Source organism: Diospyros lotus, chromosome 3 (genome assembly GCF_014633365.1).
Source record: "Diospyros lotus cultivar Yz01 chromosome 3, ASM1463336v1, whole genome shotgun sequence".
Taxonomy (NCBI): domain Eukaryota; kingdom Viridiplantae; phylum Streptophyta; class Magnoliopsida; order Ericales; family Ebenaceae; genus Diospyros; species Diospyros lotus.
The window spans coordinates 24,227,854-24,250,273 of record NC_068340.1 but is presented as its reverse complement, the minus strand read 5'-3'; the positions used below and the strand labels follow the sequence as shown (position 1 = coordinate 24,250,273).

Genomic DNA, 22,420 nt, shown 5'->3' with positions numbered 1-22,420 from the left:
ATATTATATACAAATATATTAATTGCTATAATATTTTATTTATCTTAATCACTTAATAATCTAAATCCTAAAATTCTACAAACTTCCGATCACTTCCCCATTTAAGAATACAATAAATTTAACATCCTCATTTAAATTTCTTTAACTCACAAGTATTCCATAAGTCACCAATCACTCTAAAACATCGAAATTAGTACTTATTATTTACCTCTAAAATTTCGGATGCTACAAATTAACTAAAGTAAAACCATTTATTATATTATATTTATCCTAAATGTGCTTCCTACAAGCATTTCATCTGGCCATCAAAAAAAATGTGTAACTTGAATAGTCGCATTAATTAATTAAATACAAAAGTCTACTGAATGAAACTACTTTCCAGAACTCTCCAATTTGGTCAAATACATAGGTTTTTCAATGCTAATTAAGATTTAAGAGATCACATTTTCAAAATTATGAAAAAAAATTAAGTCATAGTGAATAAAAAATAAGTTAAAATTCATATTTTCAGAGTTTTATTATTATTGCATAAATTAAATTTCAAAAGCATTATTCATTCTCATTTGGAGAAGCGGAGAGAGCATTATAAAAACATGTCAAGTTACAATAATTATAAAATATATTTAAATATTTAATAATTTATTATTTTAAGGTAATACCTTTTGTGTATAAATAAAAAGTTCATATCAAGAATTTTCATTTTCTATAATACTGCTGCAATTTTTGAATATCTTTTTAAAATAACTTTTTAAAATATGGATGGAAAATTGATTTTATCAATCAAATCAACGCTGGCAAGCCACAATGGACATTGAAGGTTCAAATCATGAGAATTTGGGAGATTTCATGCTTTGAAGATAAGTCAAAAACTTATAACATTGAGATGGTTTCATAAATGAATAGGGTTTTTTTTCTTATAAATTTAATGTTAATTATTTATATAATTTATTTTGTTTTGTATAAATTATTTAAGATTTTGTCATAAAATTTATAGGGGTAGAATAATTCATTCAACAATTAAGCGTTTGTTGATTCGGTCTTTCAAAACATTGATTTGTAAAGGACAAATGTATTTTATACACAATTTTGTAGTTGGATATAATAATATGAAATACAAAACTACAACCCACGAATACAAGCTAAATTTTATGATGCTTTAGTATTTGATTTGATTATAATCAATTAACTTTCATAAATGATTATGTAAATCATCTATTGTGATTACACCTCCCGTGCATTGCACGGATTTAACACTAGTTACAAAAGTAGCCTCCCATCAAGGCTCTTTAAGAGTTGTATTTATCTTCTAAACAAAATAGAATTTTAGTAATCAATTATCTCATTAAATTCTTCAATTATCTTGTCCGATAAACACAATCATATTTGATAAAATATTTTTTTCAATTATCATATGAGGCACAAGATAATTCTTACATTCTCCCACTTAACTCATATGATATTACTTTTACGATTTAAAAAGAAGAATGTAATGTGCGCAAAGATCATACTAAAATTTTTCTCACTTTGGCTATAATATTATATCATTATCAAGTTGAAATATTAATGCAAATCATAGCGGTTGTATGTCAATTCTCTGACACATTCTCTTCTATGTACCGCAACACTAACTCTCAACTTAATATGAGTTTAATAAAGATAATCATAATGATTTAACTTTAATGTTTTTTTTATAAAATTATTCCTGTCTACATCACTCTAAGACAATTATGTATAAAATAAAAATAAAAAATATCATAAGCACATAAATGAACTCAAAGTGTCAAACGTATAAACTTTATTAACATTACAATATCTCTAATGGTGCCCAAAAATAGCCATCCTTTCAACATGTTCATTAAATGTTTTGGGTGACAATCCATTTCTCATAAGATCTGCAATCATAAGATTGGTGCTATGTATTCTATTAACACTTTTTGTTTCTGAACTTCTTCTTTAACAGACAAGTATTTTATTTCTATATGTTTAGCACTCTTGGAACACTTGTCGTTTTTAGAGAAAAATATTGTTGCAGAGTTATCGCAATAAATTTTCAACAACTTGACAATACTATCGACAACCTACAACTCTAAAATAAAGTTTTGTAGTCATAAACCATGACTAATAGCCTCAAAGCATGCTACAAACTCACCTTTCATAATGGATGCAGTAATGATAGACTGTTTCATATTTTTGTAAGCACCCCCGCCCGAATATCCCAACCACCTGGACTACCCGAACGAGAGCGCCTACGGGAGGAGAAAATAGTGGAATACAAGACAAGAACCATCCTGGCATGCATACTCGAAAATAAGAACAACGGAAGCGAAGCTAAACACATACATACACTACGGGAACACCACTAGCACAGCGGTCACAAGATCAATAAATAAAAAAAGACTCATGTGCTAACATACACGAGACTCGATGAATGACCTAGTATAGTAAGAATAATAGAGTAAATCCTACTCAACCATTAGAGTTGACAGGGATTGATGAGACTGCCTGTACACCATACTGACTCTGCTGCTAAAAGATGACTTCCTTACCATGGCTCACGCTGCCACTACCTGGAATGATAGAAAATAAAGTGAGTCGAGAGACTCAACAAGCATAAGGAAAGAAAGGCTGAAGGCTATATAGATCCAATAAACTCCCCCAGGACACCAACCCCCAAGCACACACAAGCCATGAGATGCTACCACACAAAAGTATAGCATAATGAAAGCACATACCGGTCCTTGGGGCCCACACAAGACACACGGCACCCAAGTCCCATACCAACCTGTCGCTGCCCTAAAAGGCAACATAAATCTCCAACAATCCTGCGCGCGTTGTCCCGGGTCGGTACTCCCGTCACCCATGTGTCTGTGTCGGTACTCCCGACACCCGAGCCATAGGCTCTCTCGGAACTGTCCTCTCATCCGAGAACTAGTAACTACTAGTAACCATGCAATGCACATAGAAATGATACGGCGTAGTGAGCATCAATGTGATACACGGGCGTCCATACATCCAGACATTAGGCCATGCTCCGCCCACATAGTAAACCACACGCGATACATATACCCGTGCTGGATGCAACCTAATCAAGCTAGAATGTCTGTGTCCCAAGCATACTCAATAAATGAATATCCCAACATGCAACCCGTACCCATGTGCATATCAAATCATGAACAGTAATATAATGAATCTAATCGTGCAGTAAGTCACATACTGGCAGAGCTAGTTAGTAGTGCCCGGCACTGGTCAACGGCCAGTGACTAGAAGTGTCCACCCGATGGTCCACTTCAGGGCCGTACAATAGTCTACCCCAACGTCATCAAACAGCCGACCTCTACTCCACTGCTCAATAGCTCTAACCGAATCATAAATAAATCCTAGAAAAACTATAAATAAACTCGCACATCTAGGAACCTAGTCCCTAAGTTGGGTTCAGCATCATTCCGAAAGGAATGTTAGGTGATACAAACCCCCGTAGGCACTCAACAAATAAGACTCTAGAAGTCTCAGATTTAATTTAAATTAAAACAAATGAACAATAATTCAACAAATAAGGCTAGGCGCCGAATTAGAGCAAGGGAGGTGATAAAATACGAGAAATCACGGGGTCTTTCACGGGAATTAAAGAACAGGAGGAGAGGGTTAGGAGTTTGCCTGAAATCAACTGCTTTCAACCTCTCTTGTGCTCCCGATGCGAATTACAACATTTCCTAGCAAATAACACAACCGGGTCTTAAATTAATTAATTCTAATCGTGTAAAATTTATAATTTAAACATCACGCTTCTACTAATTTTTACCCACGTACCTGATCACTTCTCATGCCGAAAAATCCCCAAATTTCTTTATTTTTCCCTTATTTTTCTTTTCTTTCTTTTCTTTTCTTTCTTTCTTTCTTTCCTTTTCTTTCTTCTTCTTCCTCTCTTCTTCTCCTTCCCGCGCCCCTGCTCCTGCGCCTTGCTTCTTCCTCTCCCTTCCTTTCCTTCTTTTCCTTTTTCTTTTCTTCTTCTTCTTCTTCTTCTTCTCCATGGCGCGCACGCCTGCGCGCACCAGCGTTGGCCCTTGCCGGCCTCCGTTGCTACCTCCACGCGCCACCGCCCGCCTGTTAGCCCGCTACCCTGATTCGCCGCCGCCGTCGCTTCTTGCTCAACTACCATGGCCGAGCTCTCAGCCATCTTCCATGGCCGCCAAGCCTCTCCCTTCTTCTATCTCTCCCCCTCAGCTAAGCTCTCTCTCTCTCTCACGCTACTCTCATTCTCTCTCAATCTCGATCTCTCCCTTCCTCCCTCACTTGGCCGAGCCCTCTCCCTCTCCCAATCTCTCAGCCCATTAATCTCTCTCTCCTCTGTTTCTTCTCTGTTTTCCATTTTGAAGAAATAGCCACTTTGCTTAACCTTTAAGCACTCGCGCACAACCACACAAAATTATAACACATTAATTAATTAACTAAATTTAATTTACACTTTTATTATTTTTGTAAATATAGTATTATTATCATTATTATTATTATCTTAATACCTTAAATCCTCAAATACAGAAATTGATATATATATATATATTATCATTTTCAAAATTTTGGGATACTACATTTTTTTATGAAACCGCTCCAACTAATAGGAACAGGTAACCAAATGTAGATTTTCTGGTATTAACACATCTGGTAAAATCTAAATCTGAATATCTAATCACCATAAGATAATCGAATCTTCTATAATTAAGCATATGATCTTTCGTTCTTTATAAGTATCCGAGAACTTTCTTTCCAGCTTTCCAGTTATCAAAACTTGGATTACTTTGATACATGTTCAGCATTCAACAACAAAACTATTGTCTGGTTTAGTGCAAGTTTGAGCATACATTAAACTCCCAACTGTAGATACATAAGAAATGTTTTTCATTTACTCTCATTCCAATTCATTTTTTGGACATTGCATAAGGTTAAATTTATCCCCTTTCTAAATTGGAACTACCCATGCTAAGCATTTATCCATTTTAATTTTTTCTAGAATTTTATTAATATAAGCCTTTTAAGACAAGCCTAACAATTTTTATGATTTATCATAGAATATTTCTATTCCTATCACATATGTTGCATTTTCCATATCTTTTCATTTCAAAATTCTCATATAGATATTTCTTACTTTCATGTAGCAAACCAAAATCATTAGCAACAAACAATATATGGTCAACATATAGAATAAAAAAAAAATAAACTTGCTCCCATTGACCTTCATATATATGCATTGATCAACAGTGTTTTCTAAAAAGTCAAAAGAAGTGATAGTATTATTAAACTTCATATATCATTAACGAGAAGCTTGTTTAAATCCATATATTAATTTCTATAACTTACACACCATGTGCTCATTTCCCTTAACTAAAAAAGTCTCAGGTTAATCTGTGTAAACCTATTTCTTCAAATTCTCATTAAGAATGGCAATTTTAACATCCATCTTATGTAATTATAAGTCATAATGAACCACTAAAGTCATAATAATTGTAAGAGAATCTTTCTTAGAGCCTGGCAAAAAAGTCTCTTTATAATCAATGCCATCATGTTAAGTAAAACATTTGGTAACAAGTCTGGTTTTATGTTGTTCAATATTACCTTTTAAGTCATGTTTGGTCTTAAAGAGCCATTTACATCCAACTCTTTTACACTCTCCGGGAATTCAACAAGATCTCAGACTTGATTTTGATCCATAGATGTTAACTTTTCTTCCATGACATTTAACCATTTAGTAGAATCATCATATTCTATGGCTTGCGTAAATGAAACTGGATCATTATGAATTCTTAAGTCAAATTCTAACTCTTATAGATAAATCACATAGTCATTAGAACTAGCAGATCTCTTTTCTCTTTGAGATCTCCTTAATAATACTACTTGTGATTCAACTACTACCAGTTCATTGTTGGCATTTTTATCATGGAGTGATTAATCAATCATTTGTTATTCTTTACTATTATTTGATTGAATTACAACTTGAGAAACAACAACCGTATCAATTTTGGGCATAAGAACTTTTGCCTTGATTTCTTGAATGGTGACATCATGCATTCTTTCACTCCCACTAATGTCAACATTTTCAATTAACCTAACATCTCCAAATTCAACAATTCTAATACTGTGACTAGAACTGTAACGACCCATTATTGGGTTTAGAATTTTAGAATGATATATTAACTTATTTTAGTTATTATATAAGTTGAGCAAATTTGATTCTTAATGTTGAAATAGATCTATGGGCTTGTATGTATGAGTTTAAATTAAATGGATGGGATAATGAGTTGGGCTTCAATTTATTTAAGGCAAATGGGCTAAGAGTTGGGCTTGGGCCTTTAAGGAAATAGAAGATGGGCCATTTATTTGGGCTTAAGCCCAATAAAAAAAAAAAAACATCCACCATCTACGCATCATTACTTCCCAACCCCCTTTCTTTTTCTTCTTTCACCTTTTCTTTCACTTCTTCTTTATTGTTTTTCACTCCCTCTTTTACTTCTCCTTTCTTCTTTCACTCCTCCTTTTACTTCTTCTTTTTCCTTTTACTCCTACTTTCTTCTTTCACTTCTTTTTTTACACCTTCTTTTTCTTCCTCTTTATCTCCTTTTCTTCTTCTCCCTCCCGACTTCTTCTTCTTCTTCTTATTCTATTCTTCTTCTTCTTCTTCTTCTTCCTCATCTAATACGCATTCTTTTTCTTCTCTACTGCTTCTATTCTGTTAAATTTTCTGTGGCAATTGGAGCTTCTGTGCGGGTGCTTCATCTTGATTTATTCATCCTCAGGCAAGTATCCTTTCTTCTTCTTCTTTTATTTTTCTCCCCTTCCATGTGTAGCATCTCTATTAAATTTTTTCTATCTACATAGTATAAAATTCCTAAATATTGTGAGTCTATTTGATGTCTCAAAAGGGGTTTGATTCACCCCAATATTATTCTGTGAATGGCATTTTTCACCTCCATTATGATGGGAGTTTGTTCACCTTCATTGCTCATTGTAGTGTATTTATTGATATATCTTATATGTGAATGATGTCTGGATAATTAATGTCTATACCCGAATGTCCCATGAAATTGTGGAAAAATATCAAGTTAATGTGTGAAAAATTCGGATGCTACAGTACCATATAGTACCTATACAGTATCTCAATACAGTACCTATACAGTATCTCAATACAGTACCATACAGTACCTATACAGTATCTCAATATAGTACCTATACAGTATCTTGATACAGTACCTATACAGTATCTCAATGTAGTACCATACAGTATCTATACAGTATCTCAATATAGTACCTATACAGTATCTTGATACAGTACCTATACAGTATCTCAATACAGTACCATACAGTACCTATATAGTATCTCAATACAATATCTCGATACAGTACCTATACAGTATCTCGATACAGTACCATACAGTACCTATACAGTATCTCGATACAGTACCATACAGTACCTATACAGTATCTCGATACAATACCATATAGTATCTCGCTATAGTATGATACCGTATTCGTACAGTATACATACAGTATCTTGCTACAGTACCATACCGTATCCGTATAGTACCCCGCTACAGTACCCATCCGAAAATTTTTATTAATATTAATTAAACATTTACTTAATGTATTAGAGCGATTGTATGGTGGAAAAATAACAATTTTTGCCATAACATTCTTCAATGGTATTAAATGTATATTGAGAACGAGAATTTAAATTTTACATTGCTGGTAAATGCATACATGATGCATACATGTACATGATGCTCATATATATATGTTCTTAGCGCACTTATTATTTTGCGCGGAAATAAAGGGTACCCTAGGAGCGCCTGACGCGAGACGAGGTGGCCATAGCCCTGCAGGTTGTGCTCGATACGTTATGTGTTGATTTACTAATATGATGATTAACGCATATTTTGCATCGTGGCTTATGAGCCTATGGGATTTATACTTATGATGTATGCACTTGTATGATTATACATGAACAAAAATTTAAAATTTATAATTCTATGAGATATGATTTCCGACTCATATAATTGAATATTGATATGAAGTCGTTGTACACTCCTCTCGGTGTCATCATGATTTCTTTTTCTTCATACTGCTCCTTTGTACTAGAACTTGCTGAGCCTTGTGGCTCACTTGATCTTCTTATGCCATTCCAGGTAAAGGTAAAGCAGTCATTAAGGGCGAGTCCAGTGGGACTACAACCCAAGGGTAGTGGTGTACAGAGGCACTCAACTCGGAGATCCTAGTTGCGTTTTGGTGAGGTAGATTGATGAGATTTTAAATTGTTGTTTTATATTAGAGCCTCATATTCGGTTTGTATGGCCTAAGAGCCTAGATGTATCAACATTGGTTTGTAACGAAAGTTATTGATATTCCGCTGCGTGAAAATAGATAAATGTGTGTGTTTATTATGAGGTATTGTTCTATATCATCCTTGTGATGACCTCCTTTCGAATGTCCTATGCTAGCGGGCACATTCGGGAGTGGGCCCTTACAAGGACAATAAAATCTATACCCCTTAGACTTTTTCAAATATCCAATGAAATCACTAGTTGTTTAAAAGTCTAATTTCCTTTCACGTGGATTGTAAATTCTTACTTCTGTTGGGCAACCCCAAATATGTAAGTACCTTAAACTGGGTTTCCTACATGTCTACAGTTAAAAAAAAAAAAAAAGTCTTTTAAATTGCCTTACTAGGAACCTTATATAGCAAATACATGTCAATCTTTAATGCATACATATCTATAAATATAAGGGTAAAAAGGATTGACTCATCATGCTCCTAACCATTTCTATTAGGGTACGATAACACCTTTCAGCAATACCATTTTGTTGTGATGTACTTGGCATTATGTATTAAGCAAAAATACCATATTTTTCAAAGATTTTGGCGAATGGACCTATACATTGACTTAATTCATCAAAATTTTCATAATATTCATCACATTTATTCAATCTTACAATTTTCACTTTTTTATTCAATTGTCTCTCAATCTCTTTAATATACACCTCAAGTGTATCAACTGATTGAGATTTATCATGCAATAGATAAATGTAAACATAACATGAAAAATCATCAATAAAGGTGATAAAATATTTTTCTCCACTAAAAGATTGAGCATCAAAAGGTTCACAAATGTTGATGTGTATAATTTCAAGAAGTTGTGTGCTCCTTGTGACTTCTTTCTGATAGGTTTGAAATGCTATGGCACCAACCCAAGAGGGAGGTGAATTGGATTATTTAAAAAATAGCTTGAAAACTTGAATTTTTTTTCAAAACAAATAAAAATATAATGCAAATGAGGATTATTGAAATGCTTGAAATAATAAATGAAACAAAAAATATAAACAAGAGATGAACACAAGAATTTATAGTGGTTCGGGTTAAACCAAACCTAATCTACTATCTTAACTTCTTATTAAGGATTTTAAACTCAATCCACTAAAACCCCCTACTTAAACCAAGTAGGTCCTCTTGTCCAAAACTAGAAATTACAACCTCCTACTTACACAAGTAGGCTCTCTAGCTACACAAACTAAGAAATACAAGAAATGTTTAATAGAGAAGTTTTAAGAGTATACACTCTTAGTTACAATGTCTCTCGAGAAAATACAAGGATTGAAATAATTAAATACAAATGAAAAATAAAACCTTTAAAAGGAAATTATCAAAGCACAAATACAATTTGAGAAGATGTAAATAATTTATAATCTCATTTCACTTCACTCCCATCTATTAGCTTCTTCAAAATCATCCTTGATTTGTATTTATAGGCATCCTAGAACCTTCAACCAAAAACTAACCATTAGAAATTGAAAAACTAACTGTTAAAGGCTTTTAGCAACAGAACGATCGATAGATGAAAAGTATTGGTTGACTGGTTAGTTAAAATTTGAAAGTCGATCGACAGATGAGAGCAAACGGTCGATAGATCAAAGAAAACGATCGACGGATGCAAAATTACATTCTATCGGTCGACAGATGAGAACAAATGGTCGACAGTTTATTATATATATTAGTTTGCGCACATAAAAAAATAAAGAGAATTTTGGGTGGAGTGGTTCCTTGCTTTTGTAGTGCTTGTGTGTGCTGGAATTTGGGTTCAAGACTTGGAGCCTACACTTTGCATAATAATTTTTGTTTTTAGCTTTTAAACAATTTTTGTACAACATTTTTAATCAAATAAAATATAATATTTCAAATGACATCAAATAATTTTTTATAAGATCTTTGGCATTAGATTGCAAAGAGAAAGTCATTCAACATTTTTTAAATCAATTAAAAATATAATATTTCAAATGCTATTAAGAAATTTATCACTAGATATTTTGGTATTGGATTTAATTTTCTTTTAACGATTTTGATCAAACAATATTTCAATTGTCATCAAGAGATTTACAACAAGATAGTGACATTAATTTGATAAAATTATTATTATGCTTAATTTATCAAATAAAAATAATTTGAAGTACCAAGTTAACAAAATAACTTCATTATCAAAAACAATCATTTGTCACCATTAAAATGCAATTGGATTTTTGCCATTAAAAGATTTTCATCATTAAAATTATATTAAAGGCAGAAACATACACGGTCTTTTGCCTTTAAAACAGTTTGCTTCATTTATCCAATGATTCTTAATACTTGTTTTTGTTAATCTCTAATTAATATAGAAAATCATAGATCATTTTGATTTAACAACCCATTTAAAATTAATTTTTATTTAAAAATCATATTCTTGACAAATGACCTAGGGGATAAATTGATTTTGTTTTTCATCATCAAAACCAACCACTAGAGTAAAATATCACTTTCTTATTATGTTTTGTTTATCTGTCTTTAATACAATTAATACAAACTTCAAGGTCAATGAAATCTAAATAAGGAATTATTTTATTTTTTTACTAATATTTTCATCATTTCTTTAGATATGTGAGCCAAACGTTTATGTCACAAGTAAGCGGAATTTTTGTCAACTAAACTATACGTTTAGTATCAACATTATGATGCAAGGCCATTAAGGTCTCAACAAAAATATCATCAAGTTTAAACGTGTAAAGATCATCACATAGCATTCCAGGACCAATAAAGCTATTACTTTTTTTAAATAAATTAAAAAAATCTAGAACCAAATTTAAAAGAAAACCTTACTACATTAAATTTTTGCAAAGAAACTAAATTGCAAGAAAATGCAAGCACATAAAAGAGTTTCTAATAATTCTAAATAATGTTCAATATCTAAAATTAGATGATAAGTGTCAGCGCCTTCAATAAGAGTTTTACTTTTATTCCCCATGAACACGAAACATTTGGCTTTATGGTTCGAATCGTAAGAAATTCTTGCATCGTATTACAAATATGAATAGTGGAACCAAAATCAATCCACCAAGTATTATGTAGAATTTCAGTAAAATTTGATTCAAAACATACTGAAACACAGGGCCTATCTTTATTTTCAAACCAAACTTTATGTTTTAAGCAAATTGTTCCTGAGGTGTCCACCTTTATTACAAAAGTAACACTTAATGGTCTCATGTTCCTTCTTGTGAGCACCTTTAAAAGATTCATTTAGGTTGTAAATGTAGAACCCCATGACCCAAGCCCTTACCACTCGAGCTAAAAGCTATAGCTATTAATCGAGACATCCACTTAATCCTATAAGCACTACGGGCGACGCCATCACTAGTGCACAAGCCCCGCACACCAATTCTGGGTCCATTTCCAAGTGGCTAAACCAGACCAGGGCCTTCTCCCAAGGACTACAATTACCTAACAATTCCTTCCCCCTGAGTTGCGTCCGCGTAGACTCAAATCCGTGACCTGCTCTGATACCAGTAGAATCCCAGGACCCAAGCACTTATCACTCGAACTAAAAGATATAGCTACTAACTGAGGCAGACATTTAATCCTATAAGTGCTACATGGAGCGCCATTACCAATACAAGCCCCACAAACCAATTTTAGGTTAATTTTCGAGTGGCCAAATCAGACTAAGGCCATCTCCTAGGGATTACCATAACCCAATAGTGAAAACCTTTCTTCTTACCCTTTCCACTTTTCCTTTTAAAATTCTTTCTAACATTTTGATAACTCAAGAAATGAATAGAATGAACTCTTTGATTCTTTAATCTCGTCTCCTCTTGAACAAGCATACTAGTCAATTCATTTACATTCCACTTATCCTTTTATAGTGTTGCAATTTATTTGAAATGACCCATATTGCTTAGGAGACAAGGAATTAAGTATGAACTGTATCAAGAAATACTCATCCATATTCATCCCCAAAGTTTTTAATTTTGTTGCTAAGGTCGTCATCTCCAGAACATGCTTATGCATGGTATGTGAACCATCATATTTTATGGTGAAAAATACTCATTAATGTACCAGCAAAAGATTTATTAACAGTTTGACAACGCTCTTCTACAAATTTCATAATTCGTAGCATCATTAGTTTTACGAAGAGTTAAATTGTTTACAATTGTCATTTGCATAAGCATCAAGCTCAATCTGTTTGATTTTTCCCATGTTTTATGGAAAGCCCTTTGATCATCGCTACTTTCATCAATAATCGTAACGATTTTCTTAGTTCAAAGTGTTAGATCAAGATCCATAACACCTAAATGAAAATGAACTTATTCACTCAAATCAGAGAAGTTCAATCCATAAAATAGAGGAACAAATAAAGATGTGTGAATACATTGAAACATGTATAGATACTACAAATAAAATTAAAATACTCATTCATTAATGCTTTGAAGCAAAAATTTTCATATAAGTTCATATTTAGATATTCAACATAAATAAACATAAGGTACATCAAAAGTTCTCTTTTGAACGATACTAAGATGTACAAAATAAAACAATCATTGGCAATTATATATGCATTAAGTATATCTATTTTGATATTTTTGGATATGCAAAGTAAGACTAATAGAATATACAAATCATCATATTTATATTTGACAATTATGAGAACAGATAATTAATCTTTGAGCTAATCTTTGAGCTAATCTTGAATAGTCTTATAATACAAACTTCAATTTACCCACAAACAAATATCATACATAGTTTTAATGTCATCATTAAACATAAAGTTTGTGGGTAATTAAAAATAATTTATAACTCAATTTATTTACTTTTAAAAATTTGGTCACTTTGCTAACTAACAAATTATTCCTAATATAAATTTCAAGTTATAATTTTTTTTATAATTTCCATTTTTTTAAATGAGTTCGTTATTGAGTCTGTTATTGGATTCTGAATTCGAATTGGATTAACCCATTCAAATCTATAAGGATCTGGTTATCTAGATCCGCTATATGGATCACTTTATTTTAATTATTATGTGAGCCACATGATAAATAAGATAAAAGTTATATGTACCCACATTTGAGATAGAAAGATTATTAAAAAAAAAAAAATCTAATGTCATTTGGATGATTGAAAATTAAGCATCGTCCATTTATCTTCACATTCAAATGTCTGAATACAAGTTTCATAAATTTGAATAAAAGTTTTAGAATGTGTGAACTTGATCAAAACACTCAGTTGAATTTCAAACTTTATTCAAAGGTCTTAAGCTACCCCTCAAAATGTCTAAAACTTTTCAAAAAGTTAGCAAAGTTATCAAATGTCAAAAAGAAAAAAATCTCTAAGACAATTCGAATAGTGTCAAAAGACTTTTGAGATCTCAAAGTTTAAAATATCAAACTACTGAGCAGTATTCTCAGACATTTGAATCCCATTCAAACCTTACGTGAACATTGATCCATATACTTCATTATTAACTATATCTGATATAATCATTTATTTTCAAAAAGTTTAAATTTATGTCCATAATTTTATATTTTTCTACATATGTAAACCATCTTTTGTCTTAAAGACTGTTGAAATCCTTCCTAAAGTAACCTTGTTGACTTTATTTACACACTTTTGACATTGTCATAACTGATTAGGTTTCTTCTTTAATTTTGCTCCATTTATTTGAGTTTATTTCTCTCACATCACTCAAAAGGTAATCAGAAATTCCTAGCTAGTTGTAAGCTCGTCGTTTCTTCTTAATGCATCCAATGACTAGAAGAATTATAAGGTTTAAATACTAGGCTCGATTAGATTGGAGTTCTTGTCCCAAGAAATGAGTTAATTCAAGAAGGGCAAATTGGGTTTTGAATTTTTTTTACTTTTCTCTCAAATAATAATATAATTTATGTGTATTATGAATAAAATACAAAAATAATAATAATAATATCAAGTACAGATAATTAAAAACTCAAGTTTTAACTATTGCACAACTTTGCTCAACTAAACTCTAAGTATATGCAATATAAATACAAATAAATATGTTCATCAATTTGAATTTAATATAAGTAAATATAAAACAAGCACTGAAATTTAAATATTAAGAGAAGAAAGAAACAAACTCAAAGATTTAAAGTGGTTTGATGTCTCCTAGAACTTACATCTACTCCTCAAACTCCATTTCAGATTTCAATCCAATAGTTTCATTCTTTCTCACAAATGAAGAATAAACCTTTAAGATGATCATTTTCTAGGTTCAAGATCACAGCTCAATTCTTTTTTCAGATAAAAAATCACAACCTTGGATCTTCTTAATTTTTCTCTTACTAGGAAATAACCAAACCTAGATAGAGCTATACCTTTAGCTCTTTAGTAATCTACTCAATGCAATGATAGAAGTTTCGTTGTTTACAACCTTTTTTTTATAAAAAATCCTCTATAGGATAAATTTAAATGAAGTTATAAAATTGATGGGGAAGACACTTAAAACTCACATGAATGATTTCCCAAATAATTCTTGCATCTTCTTTTTTCTAGAGGTCAAGGGTCTTATATTTATATAGTCTTTGACATCCCCTGCAGACAACTAGCTATTGAAATTGATGAGTAGTTAACAGTTTTTCCTTTGCATTTTAAACTTTGACTACATTTTGTAATTTATTAATTTCAAGTATTTTTTAAATATATTAATTGTTGGCTCATATTTTTTAAAGTCATTTTTAAATATTATTTAGAGTAATTTAAGATTTAGTCATCATTTATTAAAGTTTTGTGTTGAAACATTTATCATCAAAATACTATCAAAATCAAAATAATAGAAGTAAGTGAGATTTTTGGTTTATTAGCTATCTCATGTGTTAAAGAAAATAGGAGAAGTATTGGTGCTCAAAAGCTTTTCTATGTTCATATTTGAAGAAGTGTTGTAAGTAATTTATTTTAGTTGTGTATTTACTCACACTAGTTAGGGATATTTTTATTATTTTTTTTAAACACAAATTTAAATTCTTGTAAAGTAAAGAGTTGGATTAGATATAAATAGGGTTGTTAATTTCATGTAAAAGGTAGGAATTGTATCAATGTTACTTAGCTGGATATAAATAGGGTTTGGGTTGTCCGCTGGTCAGCTACTAGGCCGTATTGGCAGGCTGAGCCCATAAGTGCGATTCTATTATTCTTTATCTTTGGCCTTTACAATTTTTTAATCAATAATATATATATATATATATATGCAACTTAAAATGTTTTCGTTTTGGGGGATTCGCCCCTGCGCCTGCATACTAAAAGCCAAGCCAGTTTAAAAAATCCATCCCTAGAACTATAAGGTCATATATCCTATTAATTGATAAGGCACAATTTTAAGAAATTATTGCACTAATCTCAACTGGATATGCTTCAGCACAAATAATATCACATTTAGTGTCAGCGAGATGTGAGGTTGTGAACTCTCAAACATATTAAGTGAGATAATTTGCTGTGGCTACTACAGATTAGATTAGTGGCTAATATCTAATTTTCAACCTCTTACTTACGTTTTCATTTATTGTTATTTTGGTTATATCCTACTTTTTGCGCCTTCAGTCAGTCACCGAATGCGTTTATATCTAAAAAAACAGTTGTCGAATGCGTTTATATCTAAAAAAACAGTTGTTTGGATGCATAAGCAAGTTAACTAACCCACCCCCCAAGCTTTTAGTTTATTAACCCAAACCAAACTTAAATACAGATACATTACAACAGATTGACTATTTTCCTTGGCAGCTCAGCTCTCAAATTATTGCGTGTCGGTGAATTTATTAAAAAACAAATGTGATCTATTTTGGTGGTACAACAAATTATTTATAACTTAGAACATCTCCGATGAGTAGTGGCATTTGGGGCGCCATTTTCATACCCACCAAAATCTCCAATGAGTAGTGGCTTTTTGGGTGCCATTTTCATACCCACCAAAATAGCACCTTAGATTAAAAATTAACCACTCCAATGGGAGTGGGATATGGGATTGTAGAATGACAACAACCTTTTTGACGTGTCATTTTTATAACTTTTGGAAAAAGAAAAAAAAAAGAGATACAAATTTTAACTGTTATTTTTAATTGGTCTATTTTAATTTTTATTATAAAATATTAATAATACTTTTATTTTGACACTTAGAATAAATTTATTTTTTAAAAATATTATAATATTATTTAAAATTATAAATAAATAATTCAACACTCTAAAATGGCTCCCATGCTTTTGACGATGGCACTCGCATGCTCTTAAGACGACAGCTTACATTTTTGAGGTGATGCCAACCAACTACTACTCCAGTCCAGTCATCTGTTTTCTTAAAAGCAACGCCGCAGCGCAGATGAGACGGATTACCCAATACCCACCACCACCATCCCCCGCAACAACCACCCCCATTCATGTCTGGCTTAAGACAGATTACGTTTTCTAATTAAAATTATTTAATTTTAAAAATTAATACTAACCATGTCATTAAATAAGAAGCATTAAATGCATTTTTTTAAATAATTTTTATTTATTATAACTCATTTTTAGGTAACATATAATAAATATATATTATTTACAAATAAATATATTTAATAATAAAAACTCAGACGAAATCCACAACCATACATATTATAAACGATGCATGTAAAATAAAAAAGTTAAATTAGATATATTTTGTAATTAAAACAAAACTAAAGAAAAGGTCACATGCGACTTTCAAATTTATTTTTTTTTAATTTAAATCAGTTTCATTCTTGAATTTTTTTAATCAAATTTCAAATTTGGCTTAAAATTTTATGATAATGGTTCAATTTATCTTTAAAATAATAACTTTTATTTATTTTTGAAGTATCAAATGTTTAAGTCGGGCTGTAGATTTAAGCAAAACTAAAATATAAAAATTAAGTTGACAGTGAAAGAATAGAGAGAAAAAATGATCCTTTTATTCCCCAAAAAACATTCAATTAAAGGTACCTACTACATAGGATTCATATCATATACTTATCCAATAATTTTTCAAATTTGAACCCTAACTGGGGAACTCTGAATAATTTGGGGGGCATAATGACCCATTATTCTATCTATTCTCTGGGTGGGTGGGTGGGTGGGTGGGAGAAGGATTCTTCCGTCGCCGTCGCCATATAGAGGTCGAGGTAGGTAGAGATGCAGCTGATCCTTTTTCCAATTAGCAAGAAAAACAAAAAAAAAATATATATATATATATAAATATATAAATTGAACATAAATGTCTGATTTGATTTTCGTCTTCTCATTTTTTCCAACTGTTACAGTGTATATTTTGTATGTCCACCTGACCACCTCTACTTTTTAATTAACAACCAAAAATTAAAAATAAAAATAAAAGAATTTACAATACGCTTTTTCCCCTAATATCATAACTGCCGACTACTGGCTCGGCATCGTTTCCGGCCGCCACAGGGGAACTGGGTAGTCGCCCGATACGAAACTTCCATCCGAATACTCAAACAACCCGTCTAGCGCCACGTACTCACCGTTGTTATTGCCGCTATAGTTGTCCGCATAATCAAACGCGAACGAGTCATAACCCGAGATCTGATCGTCGTCGAACCTCCAAAGCTCACCGAATTCTTCGGACGACTCAGGCGAAACTCGCACCAACTCCACCACGTCGTTGCCCTTCTCGCTCGACGAGGCTGTCGCCGTAGGAGGCAGACCGAGCTCGTCGTCGGATGCTTCAAGGAGGAACCCGAGATCCGGCTGCGACTCGCCGGACTCAGACGTTAGGTCCACGACCGTGGCCGGCGGCGACGAGGCGGATATTTCTTCCTCAAAGCTCTTCATGAAGGAGTCCAGGTCCGGGCTAGTGGAGCCCAGATCCGAGTCGTCAAGATTACCAAGGAGATCTTCTCTGAGTCGCTTCACCTCCGGCGAGTCCAACTGGGACTCGTCCGAGTCATCGCGAACTCGCTTTTTGTCGCTTAGCCTTTCCATGCCAAAGTATCAAAAATACGAGGGAACAAATAAATTGCTGGGGTTTCGAACGTAGAGAGAGAAGCCGATGTGGTGGACGAAGCGAACCGCGAGTCTCAATATATAGTGGCGACGATATAGAGAGAGAAAGTAGAGAGAGGCAGAGAGAAAAGTAGAGAGAGAAAGAGAGAAAGAAAGGGATATGGTGACGCAGCAGCGCGTGAGAAGCGAATACTTTGGCCATCTCGCACGTTGCCACCTTTCGCGACTCCTTTTCTTTAACGTGTCTGTGTTGGTGTTGGGTTTGATTTTTTTTTTTATTATTATTATTATTTCATTTTTTATTTGTTTTTCCAAAATTGGGGCTTAGATTATATTCCCTTATTATTATTTAACTGGTTTGAATTCTGCGTTTCAGATCCGCTCGGTTTCCGTGGGGCCCCTTTACATAGTCAATCACGGCAATGGCTTTCTGTCTTTTGGTTTACCGTTCATGTCGGACGGCCACATTCACCTCGGAGCCTTGCCCTTTAAAAAAGTTAACGCCGTTAACGACAGATTCGGATTTGTAATTTACCATAAAATCTTAGCCGTACATCGACAAGACTGACTTTTCGGTCAACTAATTAAAAATGACGAAAACACCTTTAAAAAGAACACTTTTTTTTTTTTTTTGACAAATTAAAAAAACTGCTTTATAATTCGCCCATTGTGTTGTATTGTATTTTCCCCTCCTCTTTATATATTCTAGTCACTTCCAGTGTCTAGAAAGATGGCGAAGCCTCGTCTAATTGTAACCCACTTTGAACGATAAAATTGCTTGTAATTTACGTATCGGCTTCGATGCCACCATCTTTCAATCTAATTAAAATAATATAACAATACTTTTTGAAATAGTAAATTAAGTTCTTCTTCATATCGTATGTACTGAATATTTTTTCAATAAGTAATATTATTATTATAGACGGAGTGAGAGAAAAAATTAAAAATTAAGGGGACTTAAAACTCGAGATTACTTGTAAGATGCTACAGAAGCAAAATAATAAGGAGATGAGCTTAGATTTAATTTAGTTTTAGAAGACGAGAAGAGATTGAGCCAAATTTCTACACAACAGAACGCAGACGATAGAAATAAAATATAAAATGTGGGTATTTTTAGAAATTGACATATCACACATGTGCATTACAGGTATCAATATCATCCTCGTTTCTTTCCAAGAATTAGGGGAAAACGACGATTTCCAATGAAAAATCTAGAATTTTTATTCTTGTTTTTTAGCATTTGTTAATATCAACCATTCATTCATCCAATAAATTTCGTCAGAAATTGTTTATAATGTTTATTTTGCTGATTTTAGTGTAGAAATAACTAGAACTCGGTTAAAGTATCTTTGAAACATTTAATATTCAGCGCATTATCTTAAGATGATTCCATAAAATTTAATTTTAAAACTTTCATTATTAAATATAAAAAGTATAATTTTTTTTGGTAATACAGAATTCGGTTAATATTCTAGAACTTGGTTAATTTTTTTTCTTTGAACATTTAATATTCAGCGAGCTCTCAATAATGATCGTTCAGCTCACATAACAACAAAGTCGTTGAATAGACGGAGGCGGGACCCATCTACTTTACCTAAGACAAACCAAATCCCTGGTAATACAGAATTCACTCCCGATTTTATGGAATTGATAAGGACGTCTTGTCCCCTTGATGTCATCCTTCCACTTTTAGATTTTATATAATTGTAAACACTTTATACTATAAATAGGGGTCAAAAACACCATTATAAAGAGGGATAATAATGATATACTGTTACTCTACCAAAATAACCAAAGAATAGTCATGGATTAGATATCATTATGACCGAATCACGTAAAAACTTTTCTCTATGTGGTTTATTATTTGTTTACTCGTGCCTCCTATTTGCGTTTGTGCTCATTTTTCTCATTGTAGGCCTACAAATCATGGTTGACCAACTTCGAACGTCGACAAGTACAATGACTTATTTATTCATTGGTTTTAAAGTATATTAGCTAAATTGAGTTTAAAGCCAAAATATAATATCTTATTTGGCATTTTGCACTTAAAATTATTTGAACAATAAAAACAAAATTTAATAAATGATTTTTTTTTTAAATAAAGTAGATTTATTATATATCTTAACCATTGCTTTGAAAATCGATGTAATATTATTTAAATTACTAAAATACCATTGCACTTGTCGTCTCGCTCACCACGTGTATTGTTTAAGAGACTGGCACGTGACAAGTCCACAATGTGAAGTGGGGAACATTCTTCTACGACCAGTTAAAAGACACGTGGCAATACTTGTAATCTAGAGTAGAGTCCAAAAAATCCAAACAGGACCATGCAACTCATTCTAACTTGACCAAGGTTCTTGGAAGTCGTGCCTTACCACCTCTAGCTTTATCTCGAGTACCCTATAAAGGTCTCACCTATAAAAAGTAGGGGCCCTTATCAGGTATAACAACTCTTCAGCTCTAACATTTTCTGCTACCCTCATTTACTTTACTGATTTGAATGTCGGAGTCTATCATGAGGGATCCTAGTCCCGTCACTCTAATGTCTTGTAGGCTACATTTTTTAGGCCAAACACAGTCAAGTCTAAAGCTTCCATTCTCGAACTCTATCCATCGAGGCAGCACGTGGTGGTCAATTTAAAAAATTATCATAAAAAATAATGATATAATTACCTATAGAAAACTAGATAAAAATTACGAATAATGTTAATGAGTATCTTAATAAAGACATAAATAAACCTTCTTTTTATAAATTACATTTGTTATCTAAAAGCATTAAGGTTGGTTGATGAAATTTTTTAAAATATAATGTTTTTATATTACCAACTAATATGAGTATTTGAATATTCATAGGTAGGTAATGTTAGGTGCAGTAAATGTTAAAAAAAAAACTCTTATTTATTGATGATAAATATATTATGTTTTATAATATTTTAGTTACTATTAAATTTATTTTAAAAATAAAAATAAAATACAATAAATAATTAAATAATACTAGCTATTGCCAATTGAAATAATTACATTTTATTTTTAGATAATGTGTATTTATTTTATATTATTTTCCTCATGTAATAATTTAATCAGTTAATAATAAATATGTATCCTTTAATTAACTAATCAAATTATTCAATATTAAAAATAAAATATAATAAATATATATTAATAATTATCTAACAATAACAACCACTTATGCCCCCAAAATAATTAAAGGAAAAAGGGGCCTACATATTTATATCTCTTTTAAGGAGTGCCATAAAATTGGTAAACGAATTTATCAGGTGACTCCCGCAGGCGCTGCATTTTTTAGAATTAAAACCGATTAGAGTCATGAGTTATCACCGATATTTTAAGACGAGTCTACGGCAAATCACGTGAGATGCGTCACTAACAGATCCACAACTACAAGCGCCCATATAATATCTCTCTCGCTCTCGCTCTCGCTCTCACTCTCACTCTCCTGCCGCCCTGAGTGGCTGACCACTCTCTGTCAGCCTGTCAGAGTTTTCGCGATTATCACATTGATCAATTCCATAACATCGTGTCTACTTATTTATTATATTTTAATTTTAATATCTGTAAATATTATTTATCAATTAACAATATTAAAATAAAAAATATAATAGATGTATTAATATTTAATTATTATCAATAATCTAGCTTCATCCTATGATTATTGTTTTTTTTTTTTTTTTGGTACGGATGGTGGTGCACGCGAAGCCGAAAGCCAAGCCGGCGGACAGCTGTGGAGCCAGGTTCCAGAAAAGGGCGACTTAACCAAACCATAGTAATTGCGGGGAATGGTTAAGTTAGTTAACCACGGGGGGGGGGGGGGGGGAGGGTTAGAGAGTACGGGGGTGGTGCAGTGCAGCTGATTTCACGGCCAACAATGACCTGTCGTGTCGTAGTCCTCGGAAACCTAATAATGATGTTTCTTTTGCCTTATTAATTTTCTTTTGTCAGAGCCTCCACGTAGGCTCTGTTGATTTTCGCGGATATCTAGATTGATTGACACTGTTTGTGCGGATGGGGACCACCTGATTATTAAAACCCATCATGTGATGATGTGAGTGAGGCAGAGGCGGGCCGGGCCGGGCCGTTGCAGCGGCAGTAGCG

At 32.5% G+C, this 22,420-nt stretch overlaps 1 protein-coding gene across 1 annotated transcript; it reads right to left on the bottom strand.

Annotated features, from left to right (window-relative positions):
• Positions 1-17,545: 17,545 nt before the first annotated feature.
• Positions 17,546-18,364, bottom strand: LOC127796410 (uncharacterized). Its single transcript, XM_052328545.1, has one exon. The coding sequence runs from the start codon at positions 18,281-18,283 to the stop codon at positions 17,717-17,719; it is 567 nt and encodes a 188-aa protein (XP_052184505.1). The 5' UTR covers positions 18,284-18,364; the 3' UTR covers positions 17,546-17,716.
• Between the last annotated feature and the right edge of the window lie 4,056 nt (positions 18,365-22,420).

Excerpts from the sequence above, each read along its gene's own strand:
- LOC127796410 (XM_052328545.1), bottom strand. The coding sequence starts at position 18,283 with ATGGAAAGGCTAAGCGACAAAAAGCGAGTTCGCGATGACTCGGACGAG.